This window comes from Rhipicephalus sanguineus, chromosome 8 (assembly GCF_013339695.2).
Source record: "Rhipicephalus sanguineus isolate Rsan-2018 chromosome 8, BIME_Rsan_1.4, whole genome shotgun sequence".
Classification (NCBI taxonomy): domain Eukaryota; kingdom Metazoa; phylum Arthropoda; class Arachnida; order Ixodida; family Ixodidae; genus Rhipicephalus; species Rhipicephalus sanguineus.
In genome coordinates, this window is record NC_051183.1 from 23,483,481 (window position 1) to 23,497,731 (window position 14,251).

The following is a 14,251-nucleotide window of genomic DNA, read 5'->3' on the forward strand; positions in this document are numbered from 1 at the left end:
AGCACAACACGAGCCGCCATCAGGTCGGCGAATGTGCAGCGCAGGGAAGCGCACTCGCGGAATTTGAAAAGGGTCTATTGTAGTAAATCGGTAAATCGAACAATTACTAGCAACATATTTATTCGGTAAAACGCTTGGGTTGCGTGTAGTATGCTTCGATGCTGTAATCGTTGCGGTGTTCAGCTGCTGTACCGAAGGTCGCGGGTTCGATCACGACCGCGGCAGTCGCATTTCGACGGAGGCGAAATGCTAGTGGCCCGTCTACCGTTCGATGTCAGTGCACGTTAAAGAACACCGGATAGTCGAAATTTCCGGAGCCCTCCGCTACGACGTGCCTCGTTATTTCATTGTGGTGTCGGCATTTAAAGCACCAGAAATTATCATTTTAATTACCACCAACATGGCTCCAGACAATTACTTCGACAGACAATTAGGCAAAGGAAAACACGCGGGATACTAACTGTTGTCTTTAACTGTAGTGTACTATTTATGACGTAAATTGAAATGACTGAAAGTGGACGAGAAAACACCCTTTCCGTCGATGGGATCTGAACGCACGACCTTCGAACTGGTTCTACACAACTTGGCTATACAGTGTTATTAGGTTGTACAGCCAGAATCACACTCGTCTAGAGCAGTATAGGGCTTGGCCCTGGATGCTGGCGCCATCAGCAGCTGTTACTTCGCGTTAGATACAAGCTTACGTTCAAGCTTAAATTATACCACCATGGCCTAGCCTACGATATGACTATGCTTGGTGTCATCTTAATGAAAACCAGCATATAGTCAAGTCAAGGAAAGTATAGGGGACATTAATAATACTGTTTTAAGTGCATTGTAGTAAATGTGACATAGATGTGAAGAAAGTAAAGTGGACGAAAAGATAACTTGCCGCCGGCAGGAACCGAAGCTGCAACCTTCGGAAGGTTCAGCACCTGCCGGCGGCAATTTCGCTTTTCGTACACTTTAAATTTTAGCATCTATATCAGAATTACTACAATACACTTAAAAAAACCTGCAACCAAACCTTAAAAGGAACCTGCAGGAACCGAAGCTGCAACCTTCGGAAGGATCAGCACTGCCGGCGGCAATTTCGCTTTTCGTACACTTTAAATTTTAGCATCTATATCAGAATTGCTACAATACACTTAAAAAGAACCTGCAACCGAACCTTAAAAAACCTGCAGGAACCGAAGCTGCAACCTTCGGAAGGTTCAGCACCTGCCGGCGGCAATTTCGCTTTTCGCACACTTTAAATTTTAGCATCTATATCAGAATTGCTACAATTCACTTAAAAAGAACCTGCAACCGAACCTTAAAAGGAACCTGCAGGAACCGAAGCTGGAACCTTCGGAAGGTTCGGCACCTGCCGGCGGCAATTTCGCTTTTCGTCGACTTTACATTTTCGCATCTATATCAGAATTGCTACAATACACTTAAAACAGTACAATAACGTCCCTTACACCTTCCTTGGCGTTATTATCTGCTGGTTTTCATTAAGGTTGTATCAAGAATGAACGAGCCCTTAAAAATTTCCTTCTTTCGTGCAGGCTTGGTATCAGTACGGCGTGGGTCTGCACATTTTCGCACAATACGGCGGCTGAAACGGCTGATTGGCCGGTCTACACTCTAAGAAAAGAAAAAAAAAGTATTTTGACTCCTTTCGGGGAGTTGACTTGCCACGTATATGACTCTAGAGAGGAACGTCAACTCTCCTTGGAGATCATTACACCCTCTTCGGAGAGCCTTGTGACCAACAAGAGAGCTGGCGTGTCTCTTTAAAGAGGGTCACACACGTGGCAAGTCAGGACTATCCGAAAGGAGACACACATACCACTTTTTTTTCTTATAGTGTAGACAAGAGTGATTCAGACCATACATACAGAAAAAGATAGCGATACGTGACAGGTTCGGCCAACACACACAGCGCAATCGAGTGTGCCAATATACCCTGACAAGCTTTGTTTATGAGCAACGACCCAGTGCAATATGACAAGAGCATAGTTATGCGAGGCTGTTTATGTGGCTCCTCCGGACTACTTATCAGTGCACTCTGGGAAGGGCACAGGGCCTGGACTTTGTGGCTGTTGCTCGGGCGCTCGCTCGCAATATTCTCCCACGCCGTGTGGCTTCTTGAATAAACTATCCCGATAAGAGGGTTGTGCATCGCCCCCTCAGACAGCTCAATTGGAGCCTCGTTATCCGAGTCTATTTCTATCGCAAAGATAACCCAAGCGTAGCTGCGCAAATCGGCTTCGTTCTGAACAGCAGGCCGGTTCGTGGCCATAAGTGCCGTCCTAGCAAGTTAGACTGTGAAGGGACGTTAAAATAACAGCGACGTGATGCGCACTTTAAATAACTATTGTTTTGTAGATTTCTTAATTCATTCTTCAGTTCTGTATTCACAAAGGAGGACACTTCAAGCGTACCTTACGTTTCTGATTTCAGCTACCAATACATGGAACCTATAGAAATCACATTGGAGGGACTATCATCACTCATATATAACCTTAAGATGTCTTCTTGTGGCATAGATGGTATAAACTCAAAAATGTTACGAAATACAGTAACAGTGTCAAATGAAATTCTTCTTCACATATTTAAGCAGTCACTCGCGACTGGCCTCCTTCCTACAGACTGGAAAATGGCAAAAATCATACCGGTATTTAAAAATGGCAATAAATCATCATGCGAAAATTACCGTCCAATCTCCTTGACATGTATTTCTTGCAAGTTACTGGAACACATTATCGCCTCGCAGATTTACAGACACCTCGAGACTAACAAGTTCTTTTTTCATAATCAGCATGGTTTTAGAAAGGGCCTATCGTGCGAGACACAGTTGCTTGAATTTGTTACAGACCTACACACTAACTTGAACAACAACCAACAAACTGACTGCTCTTTTCTGGACTTTTAGAAGGCGTTTGATCGCGTCGCACACTGTCGCCTTATTTCAAATCTTTTAGCTCTTCAATTGGACTGTCTCACTTTATCATGTCTCCGGAACTTTCTTTCTAATCGATACCAGTTCACCATTGCAAATAAGTTCTCGTCCTCCTTAACTTAAGTGTCCTCTGGTGTCCTACAAGGAAGCGTCCTCTGTCCATTACTCTTTCTTATCTTTATTAACGATCTTCCGCATAACGTGTCCTCCACTATAAGAATATTTGCTGACGACTGCATTGTCTATCGCAGAATAGTTAATACAGACGACCATCTGGTTCTTCAGCATGACCTCGAACAAATTAGTAACTGGTGCAGTAAATGGCTAATGACATTGAATACGTCAAAATGTAAAGTAATGTCATTTACTCGGAAGCCTATACCTTCCCGACATTCATACAATATCAAAAAAGACATCGTTGCAATCGCTACACAATATAAGTATCTAGGTATTATATTCACTACAAATCTTTCTTGGTCAAAACACGTCACCTCCGTTTCAGCCAAAACATCCCAATCTTTGGGTTACTTGCGACGAAACTTAAGAAGTGCTCCTTCGATTATTCGCAAAATTAGCATACCTTACCCTCGTTCGCCCTCAACTCGAGTACGCTTCCCCTATTTGGTCCCCTCACCAGAAATACCTTACTGACATGTTGGAACGAATTCAGAACAGGGCAAGCCGCTTCATTTCTAGCGACTACAGCTATCAGTCTAGCGTCACACAAATCAAACGTAACCTTTCATTGCAATCTTTGAGTACTCGACGTGACATTGCCTTGCTGACACTGTTTCACAAATTCATTCATTCATCTCGAACAACACTAGCATGCTTTAAAAGGCCCTACTCCACGTCACACACGCTTCATGATCAGTTTAGTTATACCCGCATTTACGGATCAACACGTGCATTCAACTGCTCTGCGCTTCCACGTGCAGTCCGATGAAGGAATTCCCTGCCGGATAGCATCGCATGTCTCACAGACACTGATGCATTTCGTGACTAATTGACCAGTTATCTGGCCAACGAGGTGTAAAAATGTTTGCCATTATCGCAGTGTGCTCTCTGTGTCGTAACATTTTTGCAATTTCTTATTGTATAGCACCGCAGTGTCGCTTTTCTTTTTCTTTTTTTCTATTTAACCCTACTACTGTAAGATTTCAGTTGTGTTTGACTAGATGAATATTTCCTTATTATACGTTTTATATTTGCTAGTGTTCTTGATTTCTTTTAAATAGTTTTGTTACCATTGCTGATGAACTAATTATATTGTACTGCTCTTCTTATGTGATCACATGACCGCTGTTCATGAACTTTGTGTAATGTTACGGACATTGTGTTATGTTGTGTTATGCTTCGGAGGTCCACTTGTTTGTATTGCCCCCCTTACACAATGCCTCAACGGAGGCCTGTAAGGTATTTTTAAATAAAATAAAAAAATAACATATCTATACTCCGTTACATACACAGCAGTCAACGCTGTGGAGGTTAGCAAGACTTACTGCAGTAGATGTGTTCATACCAGAAAATCGTTCATTCTTGTCTCGCACTCACAATGATTCCTTTCAGTTTTACGCTACCCACCGCAGTGGTCTGTTGATTATGGTGCTCCTTAACCGAAGGCTGCGGGATCAAATGCCGGCCGCGGCGACCGCATTTCTATGAAGGCAAAATGCTAGAGGCTTGTCTACTTAGATTTAGGTGCACGTTAAAGAACCCAGGAGGCCGAAATTTCTGGAGCCCTCCACTACGACAAGTGCTTGTCCTGCGCATCTGTGTTCTTTCGCTGTCTTGTGTCGAATGCGTGCTATGCAGTATCTAGGAAAAAAATAAATAAACGCCAGGCCCGCGCAGAAAGTGCAGCACAGTCACAGAGAAAGCTGGAAGAGCGGCTTTTCTAGAGCCCGTTTTAACTCACTTTGGGCTGCTAATGCAAGTACACTAGCAAGGTACCCACTACGTCAAAAATCATAATTTTTGCGAAGTTGGGAAGCAGCTACTACACCATTATTCGTCATTCTGCGGAGAAGCGAGGTACCAGCTACACATGTGTAAGGCATTATGTGCACTTTGCTGATGCCACGACAGATGACGATGAAGAATTATGGCTGAACCCTTTGTAGTGGGTTGGAAGCTTTAAACGACCCACTAGTTATGTAATTCGCATTGTGTGACGCCCGGTTGTTATTTCACTCTCCCACCACGCTATATGGCATACGTGAACGTGAGAAAGAGGGAGATGGAGAAGAGCTAGATGGAAAGAACTTTATTGAGACCCTGAGGAATTGGATCATGGGTGCATATGGGATTACTCGGCAACCAATAGAAGTGCACTTGCGAGGAACCCAGTACACTCACAGAAAAAAAAATCGAGTAAAAGGGGCGTCTTTTTGTACCACAACAATAATCGTCATTTATTTTTCCCTCCTTTCCTTGCATTATCGCAACGCGCCTGGCACTTTCTGGCCACGAACGGAATGTGCGCTATCAGCGTGACAAAACATTCTTGGTAAGAAAGTGGCCAGAGCTGATTTTTCAAAAAGGAAAAGCAAGCAAGCCAGATAACTATTGTCGTGGGACAAAAAAACGCCCTTTCTACTCGATCTTTTCTGTGAGCGTACGCTATAAATCATCATAATTTTTGTGAAGTTGGGAAGCAGCCACTGTGCCATTTTCGTCATTCCGCGGAGAACCTTGGTACCCGCTAAACACCTGTAAGGAATTACGCGCACTTTGTTGATACTGTGTCTGATGACGATGAATTATGGCAGAGCGCTTTGTAATGGGTTGGAAGCATTCAACAACCCACTCGTTGCGCTATTCGCATTGTGTGACGCCTGGCTACAGAATTCGGGTTGTGTGACGCCTGGCTTTTATTTTACTCTTCTACCGCGCCATATTACATATGTTAATGTGGTTCCTTGCCGACATGAAGCCTGTGCACGGTCTTTTTGCAAAGTAGTTTCAAGCACCGGCATGGCCCTGAGGTAGAATGCTGGGTTCCCACGCAGAGAGCCCAGGTGCGAACCCCGTTCCATCCTGGATATTATTTCTTATTTCGTTTCCTTTCTTATTTCGCGCGATAGCGGTTACGGACACTGGCGGCGGCGGCGGACAACTACGGCGCAAAAAACGGCCGTTGAAATGATAACAGCTTTCGCTGTAAAAAAAATTACGGCAGCTTCGCACTAGTGGCGCAAAGATTGAAGAAGAGCGGAGCTAGGTGGCCTTTTTTCTTTCAGTATTTCTTTATTTCATTCTTTCTTTATCTTTCACTCTGTTTGATGCATCTCTTTATTTGCATGTTTCTATTTATACTCTCTCTTTTCCCTTTCTTTCTATTTATCGCTTCTTCTGCCTTTCTCTCTCTATTTCTTTGTTTCTCTCTTTCTGTCTTGTAGTGCTGCATTATTTCATGAGCACTACAAGCTAGGAAGACGCAAATACCCACCGCCACACAATAGATTAAATAAAAAGCAGGCAGTTGCATGGCGGCAGCTGCAAACACACACTTACCCAAACCCAGTTATCTTTCGTCTCTGTTACCCTGATCTCTATTTGACAGACAAATGCAAAATGTGCGATACAAGGGCAACACTGGGCCACATACTATGGGAGTGCTCGAGCTTAGACGACAAAGCACACGGAAACCATGAGGAGGCAGTATCGAACCGCAGGGTGCGCTGGGAGGAGGCTCTGCTCAGCTCCGCAATCGAAGAACAACTTTGGGCCGTCCAGCGAGCCGAGGAAGCCGCCCGAGCCCAAGGGCTCGCGGCCGATGCCTAGGCCGGGGTTGAGGCCTACCCCAAGTCAAGTTCGCTGGACTTTATAAATAAAGTTCTTTCTCTCTCTCTCTCTTTCTGTCTTGCTCTTTGTTGTTTCTATCTCTTTTTCATGTCTGTTTCTTTCCCTCTCTTTCGCGCGCTCCGCTTCGCCGAGGAGGGTTTTCGTTTAACGCTCGCACCTGCTGTACACGGTAGCGGGGCTTGCCCAATTGCTGTGGCGCATGCCCACCTTGAAGAGTTCATGACGACGGAGCACAAGTTACCGATAGCCTCAAGAGCTTCGCTGTCAATACCGAAATTCTCCCTTCCAGCGTCAGTTCTCCACCGTCGCGCGAATGCTGGCTGGGGAGCAATCCGAAACGCGTCGCATGCCGCGTGATTGATTCGTCCGCAATCAAGTCCGTCATGTTAGCACAGCTATGCAGTCTTCTCCTCGGCGCGCGCTTCAACGGCAACGTATAAAAAGTGGTAATAATAAAAACGGCAGAGAGGGGGAGGGGGACGGGAAACGAGGATATGGCAAACCGGTAGAAGGAAAGGAGAGTTGCCCCTCTGCGCTGAAAGCGGTCGGTAATCACACCCGGTTTGTGCCGCGCTGTCGTCGGCGACGGAACATCACGCGGAAAACTCAAGGGCACGTGGTGGAGAAAACTGAGTCACCCCGGCCGGCGTTTCGCACGCGGCGCCGCCGACTCCCTTCGAGACCGGCATGCCACCGTCCGCTGCCGGGACGCCGGAGACGTTGACCCTTTGAGGCACCTTGTGCACATTCGTCTACGCAACTTGTTTTTGCTAGTTTTGTGAACTAGTGGCTAAGAACGACCAGCATAAATTGAGGCATGTATGAATTGAATTTATGAGTAAAGAATGACCCACCGTGGTTGTGTACCGACTGTGATGCTCGACGCTGACCCTAAGGTCGCGGGATCTATCCTGCGCATGGCAGCCGCATTTTCTACGGAGGCTAAAATGCTTGAGGCCGTTGTACTTAGGTTTAGGGGCAGGCTAAGGGACCCTAGGTGGCCGAAATTTCCGGAGACCTCCACTATGGCGTCCCTCATAATCATATCGTGCTTTTCAGACGTAAAACCTCAACAATTATTATTATGACTGAAGAATATTGGCAAGCGGCCGCAGATTTAAAAAAAAAGGGGGGGGGGGGCTTTTGTATGAGAAAACAAAATGAAAACTGTGTGATAACTGTGTCTACCGTGCTGTCGCAAAATGAAACGGATTATCTTTCTCAAAACATATCTGCTATGAATTACCGTTCAGTGGCATCATGTACTACGTGCCACACACGTTGTTGCGGCGTTTGTCGGCTGATATTAAAGCTGTTAAAAAGAAGGAAAGAAAAACGTCCCTTCTGTGTAATAACTTTACATGAAGAGCGGTGTTCTTACGGTCCCTTTTTCTTTCCGTGTCTGCATGTTTTGTTTTGTTTTCCCTATTCCGCTTAAAGGGACACTAAAGACAAATAACAATTTATGTCAGAGTGAAAGCTCAATGTATGACAACGTCTAAAACGACAATATTATCAACAGCAGTGTCCTACTTACGGAGAAATTAAGCTAAATGTATCACACGATGAGCGCCACGACCAGCACATTTTCAAAATGATCCCGATGACATATGAAAGTCTGCCTAAAATTAATCACTAGTAATCAAACTAGCAGCAATTTAAAAACGAACCTTCCGTGCATCGGGAGACGTAATAAAATGCTGTTTTTTCGTTTCTGTTTGATTCATGTTAAAAAGAACCTCTTTGGCGTTGCCATGGGGAACCCGCGCGTGGTTCAAAGGTTCCGTTTTCGCCGAACTGCGCTTCGCCCGGCGCCCTGCTTCGCTCACGCGGTCGCGTCTCAGTGGTAGTTTCGTTATCGCGTACTGCCGCGTGTGTTTTGCGCGCTCGTGAAAGTCGCTCTGACAGAAAGTTCGACAACATGCCGCATGCATGTGATGTTGCCGGATGCCCGAATGGCGCACGCCGCCAGTGCACGCCACCGCGCAGTAAAGGCGGGCAACGTTGGGCACGGCAGCAGTGACGTGTGAAAAACTGATTTCAGGCGGGCGCTAACGCGATGCGGACCACTAAAACGTGATTTTATTTCAAAATAAGCACTTCCTTGTCATAAAAGTAGCATACGAGGTTTCTGGGCCGCTATTTCAACAATCAACGTCGACTTAATATTTGCCTTTAGTGTCCCTTTAAGCGCTAGAAATGCATCAAAGTCCGGATACCGAAACCACTCTAACACCCCCTCGCCTTCCCCTACTGATGTTCTTGCCTTTATCGAGGTTCTGCTCTCAAGTGAACCCTTCTGTAGATAATGCGCGTCCCGACAGTTAGAAGAGGCTTACAGCAAAGTAGGAGCTCTTGCACTTGTCGTCAGGGTATTTAACGTTTTTTTTTACACTCGTAGTGGTGGCCAGCATGAGACTTAAGGTGGTGTCAGTTACAAATAGCCGTGATTGCTGTTTCGGTTTTCCGCATAACAGTGTTTACCAGAAGTAAAACCTAATCCTAAGCGTTCTCGTTCCAGTTCACAAGCACTTTCTGCGTGTCTTCTGTGAAACTCCAACCACACGCGCGAGCGCAAAATGAACGCGTTGTTCTTTGCAGCCGGTATTGCGTCGACTTTGGAGCCGAAAGTCTTGTCATATCAGTACACGCACGTGCCTAAATTTACAACGAGATCAACTGACAGAATTTTTGGGACAATATCAAAGGACCGACCGGCGAAATCTCGCCCGGCAGTTGCCATCATTGGAAGAAAGTGGATCTCGAAGACCTGACTTCAGAATCAACAAGCGATTGACAGGAAAGAAAGAAATTTGCAAACGCCCCTTCCGGTGTCTCTTTCGAGCCGTAAAAGTTCTTCGATCTCAAAACCTCGACGGCTCACGCCGCAAGTAATTTGTTTTCTTTTGTACGCGTATCATTTGCAACTGACTACTCAACACCGCTAAAATTTTGCCCCGCTTCACCATCGGCCAAAGCATAACGCTTAGGACCAATTCAAGGAGTTATGCGACATTCTACAGTCACTTACAACCTAAGATAGTATACAAGCTCCGCCCACTGTCATCACAGTCCCACACAGAGAGAATTTGCATACGCGTCCCATCCAATCACATTTGCGCATTTCCGTGCTGTTATGCACTTTTCAGCGTGTTTCAGATAGTTGGTGCTCCCATACAGACAATCAGAGATTCTGACATCACATGCTTAGCCAAACGTAATATTTTAGATTGTAGCTAACGAACCTTTTAGCTTTCGATATGCGTGGCATATACATTAGCACATAAAAAGCACTTACGGTTCCAAAAGAAACTAGCTTGCATGTCTATCTTGCATAGGTGATTGACAAGCACGCAGCGGTTCTTGGGGGCCGGATCTTGTCATTATTTTTAGGATGATACCGATTGTAGTGAATACGACGCATAATAATACTTGTTGAGGTTTTTACGTCCCAAAAACCAGGATAGATTGCGAGGGACACCGTAGTGGAAGTGTTGAAGGTATAGTTCTTGTTTTTCATTCGGTATCGATTAATGTGTTTTTGACAACCGACATCCGCGGAGGGTTCCAAAAATTTTGACCACCTTGGGGTCTTCAACGTGCACCGAAATCTAAGTACAAGGGGCCGTAGCATTTTCGCCTCCATCGAAAGTGCGGCTGCCGCGGCCGGGATTTGATCCCGCGACCATCGGGTCAGCAGACGAGCACCACAACCACTAGACCACGACGTCGGGTAGAATACGACGCACGCCACTCACCTTGGCACTGACGCCGGCGCATTCATTTCCAAGCACGAGCACAGCCAGCAAGACCGCCACCAGACGAAACGCGATGCGGCGCGACGACGCCATCGCGCTGACAAGTGTGCCGGGTGCTGGCCGGGTGAGAGTGCCGATGCGTGTGCCGGCAGCGGCTGATCGACGCCCCCTCTTTTGCGCCGGAAGGCCTATCGCGTTACTAACCTCTCTCTCCCCCCTCCCCTCTTTCTCTCTCTCTTTCCTCCCCCTCTGTCTGTCTACTCTTTCCAGCGCGGAAGATAAAGCCCTACTCGTGGGTGAAGAAAGAGAAGGAAAACCGGTGCTCCGGCAACACTGGCTCGCAATCACGCTCGTATTGCTGGGAGGTTCGCGAGAGGTGTAGACTACATCCCGTATAAATAGCACGGCGTTCAGGAACAGGCCTGTTACGCAATATGTACGCAACACGCATTCTATTGTCTGTCGGATGAGTGACAGCTGAGGATCGATCGATGAGCTGTCCTGTGCTCACACGAGTTATGATCTCACTCGAACTGATTTCTCGTTTAAGTTGTGACTCAGGGCCTACACAATCGCCGCGGTGTACAATCGCCAGGTTATGGTGCTCGACTGCTCACCCGAAGGTCGCGGGATCGAATCCCGGCCGCGGTGGCCGCATCTCGATGGAGGCGATATGCTAGAGGCTCGCGTACTTAGGTTCAGGGGCACGTTAAAGAACTCCACTGGGTGGAAACTTCCGGAGCCCACCACTACGGCGTCGCTCATAATCATATCGTGGTTGTCTGGCGTAAAACCACAAAAAAGTTACACTAGAAAGAGACAAAAACAAACGTCGACTATCAACTGAAGCTTTACTCCTAAGGACAAGACAATATAAACAAAAACATTAAAAAGCATGTTGTTACTGCGCAAGAGATGCCGGGTGAACGAGGGAAGGCGAGGGGAACCGACATATGCAAAAAACTACGGCACACCACCAGAGGAACACCCTTCAAACAAGTCCAAGATAACGTAGTACTTTTTCATGCAAAGTGACAGAAGGCACACTGACGCACAACTGCGAATGCTCGTAGATATGCGCATTCTCAACAAACTCACGTGCCCTTTGATTTCTGTCTAAACACCATAGAAGGCAGCCCCGCCATGGCGGTCTAGTGGTTATGGCGCTCGACTGCTGACCCGAAGGTGGCAGGATCGACTCCCGGGCGCGGCGGCTGCATTTTCGCTGGAGGCGAAAATGTTTGAGGCCCGTGTACTTAGATTTAGGTGCACGTTAAAGAACCCCAGGGGGTCGAAATTTCCGGAGCCCTCCACTACGGCGTCTCTCACAATCATATCGTGGTTTTGGGACGTTAAACCGCAGATATTCTTATTATTACAATAGAAGGCAGGATTCCGGGGAAGATGAAAACTTGCGATGAAAAATTCGTAAACAGGAGGTGGGGGGGTACTGAAGCGTCAAAACGTCGGCACCAGCACACACACCCCGTTTACGAATTTTTCATAAACACAACAGAAGCATCACCAAAGAGAGGTGAGCAACCACACTTTTTTTGCAGTGCACCGACACATTTATGCCTGCCTGCCATTGCAAGGAGTTTCAATGATCTCTGAGACGAACATTGAGACAGGTTCCTGTCTGTCCTGTATACATGAACGCGATTACACGAAAAGGGGATCGAGCACTTAACATTCGAGATGCAAAATACATAATTATGCGCATGCCTAACATTTCATTTGCCATTACCAACTGGCCAAGCTTACCAGGTTTCCGCTTCCTTGATCTTATTGTAGATGAAAAAATCAGTAAGGAACAACGGGCACAGAAAAAGATGTGTATGTAGGTTGCTTCTTGCTGTTTTTTTTTTTTTTGTCTACAATCGTGCACCGACTCTCCCAACTATCGACACTGTTGTCCTTGATCTTAGCAGCGTGACACTTTGCTGTTAACGTACAACGGCGGAGAAATACGGAGAATAAAGAATATGAATGAGAAAAAAGAGGCAGGACGCTGATACCAGCACTGGCACGGCATGGGTGGGGGCAAGAACCCCTTTTGCACCCCCCTGCCAACGACCATAAGAGCAAGAAATGCAGGAAATATCTCAGTTCAGACTGGCCCAGCTGTCGAGTGTAAGTAATACTGCAAGGATAGATGATTTTACGTAAGACACAAGGCCGCCACCGTCTTGGGCTGTTAAACGAATCTTTTCTTATTTCCGTATATCGCTACGTGAATTAATGAGGTCATGAAACGCCGAATGCCCCAACACAACCGTTTTCACGCGCATGCGTCTACTGTAGCGCACTTCGTTTAGTTGTTAAAGATACAAAACGGCTGGGTTATACAGCCCTATTGGCGGCACCAAAAAACATCCATCATCGTCATCAACATCATCATCATCATCATCATTATTAGCCTGACTACGCCCACTGCAGGGCAAAGGCCTCTCCCGTGTTCCGCCAATCAACGCAGTCCTGTGCTTGTCGTGGCCACGTCATCGCCGCAAACTTCTTAATCTCATCTGCCCACGTAACTTTCTGTCTCCACCCTTGCGCGTTTGCCTTCTCTTGGTATCCAGTCAGTTACTCTTAATGACCAGTAGTTATCTTGCCTACGCGCTACATGCCCTGCCCATGCCCATTTCTTCTTCTCGATTTAGACTAAGATGTCCTTAACCCGCGTTTGTTCCCTGACCCACTCTGCTCTCTTCCTGTCCCTTAAGGTTACACCTATCATTTTCCTTTCCATCGCTCGCTGCGTCGTCCTCAATTTAAGCTGAACCCTCGTTGTAAGCTTGCAGGTTTCCGCTCCGTATGTAAGTGCCGCTAAGATGTTGCTGTTATATGCGTTCCTCTTGAGGGATAGAAACACGTCCATAACATAGACTATATACAGCGCCTCTACGCACGCGCAAATCACTCCTAACTGCATGGGAGCTGAAACCGAATACGAGTATTTGCTGCGAGGCTGCTGACTGAGAGCAACGTGACCGCTCTGACCGTGCAATGCCCGCGTATGGTCGGCAAGCGCGTTATAGTAGTTAGTAGTTCGCTGACAGTGCAATTCACTGCAGTGCCTGGGCTCTTGCACTGTCAGCGAATTGGAAAGTTGTACACGCTTAGCTAGCACGTTCTCACGTTCTGGTGATTCTACCTTCGATGCGACGGTTTCTTCAACTAACCCAACTTCGTTACTTAACAAATATTGCATGATTGGACCACTTCATGAGCCTTTTCAAGCGAATCTTGTTATGAGTTACAGATATAGACTATTTTACGGACGGGTTTCGGTGCCGCCATACTGGGCTGTTAACCTTGCCGTGTTTTATATTGAACAACTAAGCGAACAGTGTTACGTTGGGCGTATACACATGAAAACTCTTGGGTTGGTGCATTCGGCGTTTCCTGACTTTATCAGTTCGCGTCAGGGGATACAAAAATAGGAAAACATTCGTTTAACAGCCCAGGATGGCGGCGCCCATATGCCTTACGTAACATAGTCTATAGGTGGCGGAGGCGGCGTTTTACGCGAAAGACCCGGTGCCCGCGAGTGCGTAGAAACGCGGCCCTCAATGGTACGCCGGTCGCATGCGTATTTGTGTGCGCCGTTTACCAATAATTGATGCTCTCTCGATCCTGGGCTGGTCGGCGATCGGCCGTTCCTGATATAGCAGTGTTCTCTTTTATCGAGGCCACTTGTCACTTCATGCTACCACATTTCATTTGTTCACTGGAT

The 14,251-nt window shown here is 46.6% G+C and overlaps 1 protein-coding gene across 1 annotated transcript in view; it reads right to left on the reverse strand.

Annotated features, from left to right (window-relative positions):
• LOC119401548 (uncharacterized) overlaps window positions 1-10,688 on the reverse strand; it is a 118,208-nt gene extending 107,520 nt beyond the window's left edge. The window contains exon 1 of the mRNA XM_049418165.1: window positions 10,513-10,688. Within this exon, the coding sequence (XP_049274122.1) occupies window positions 10,513-10,605 (93 nt within the window). The 5' untranslated portion in view covers window positions 10,606-10,688. The remainder of the gene's footprint in view (window positions 1-10,512) is intronic.
• Window positions 10,689-14,251: the final 3,563 nt, after the last annotated feature.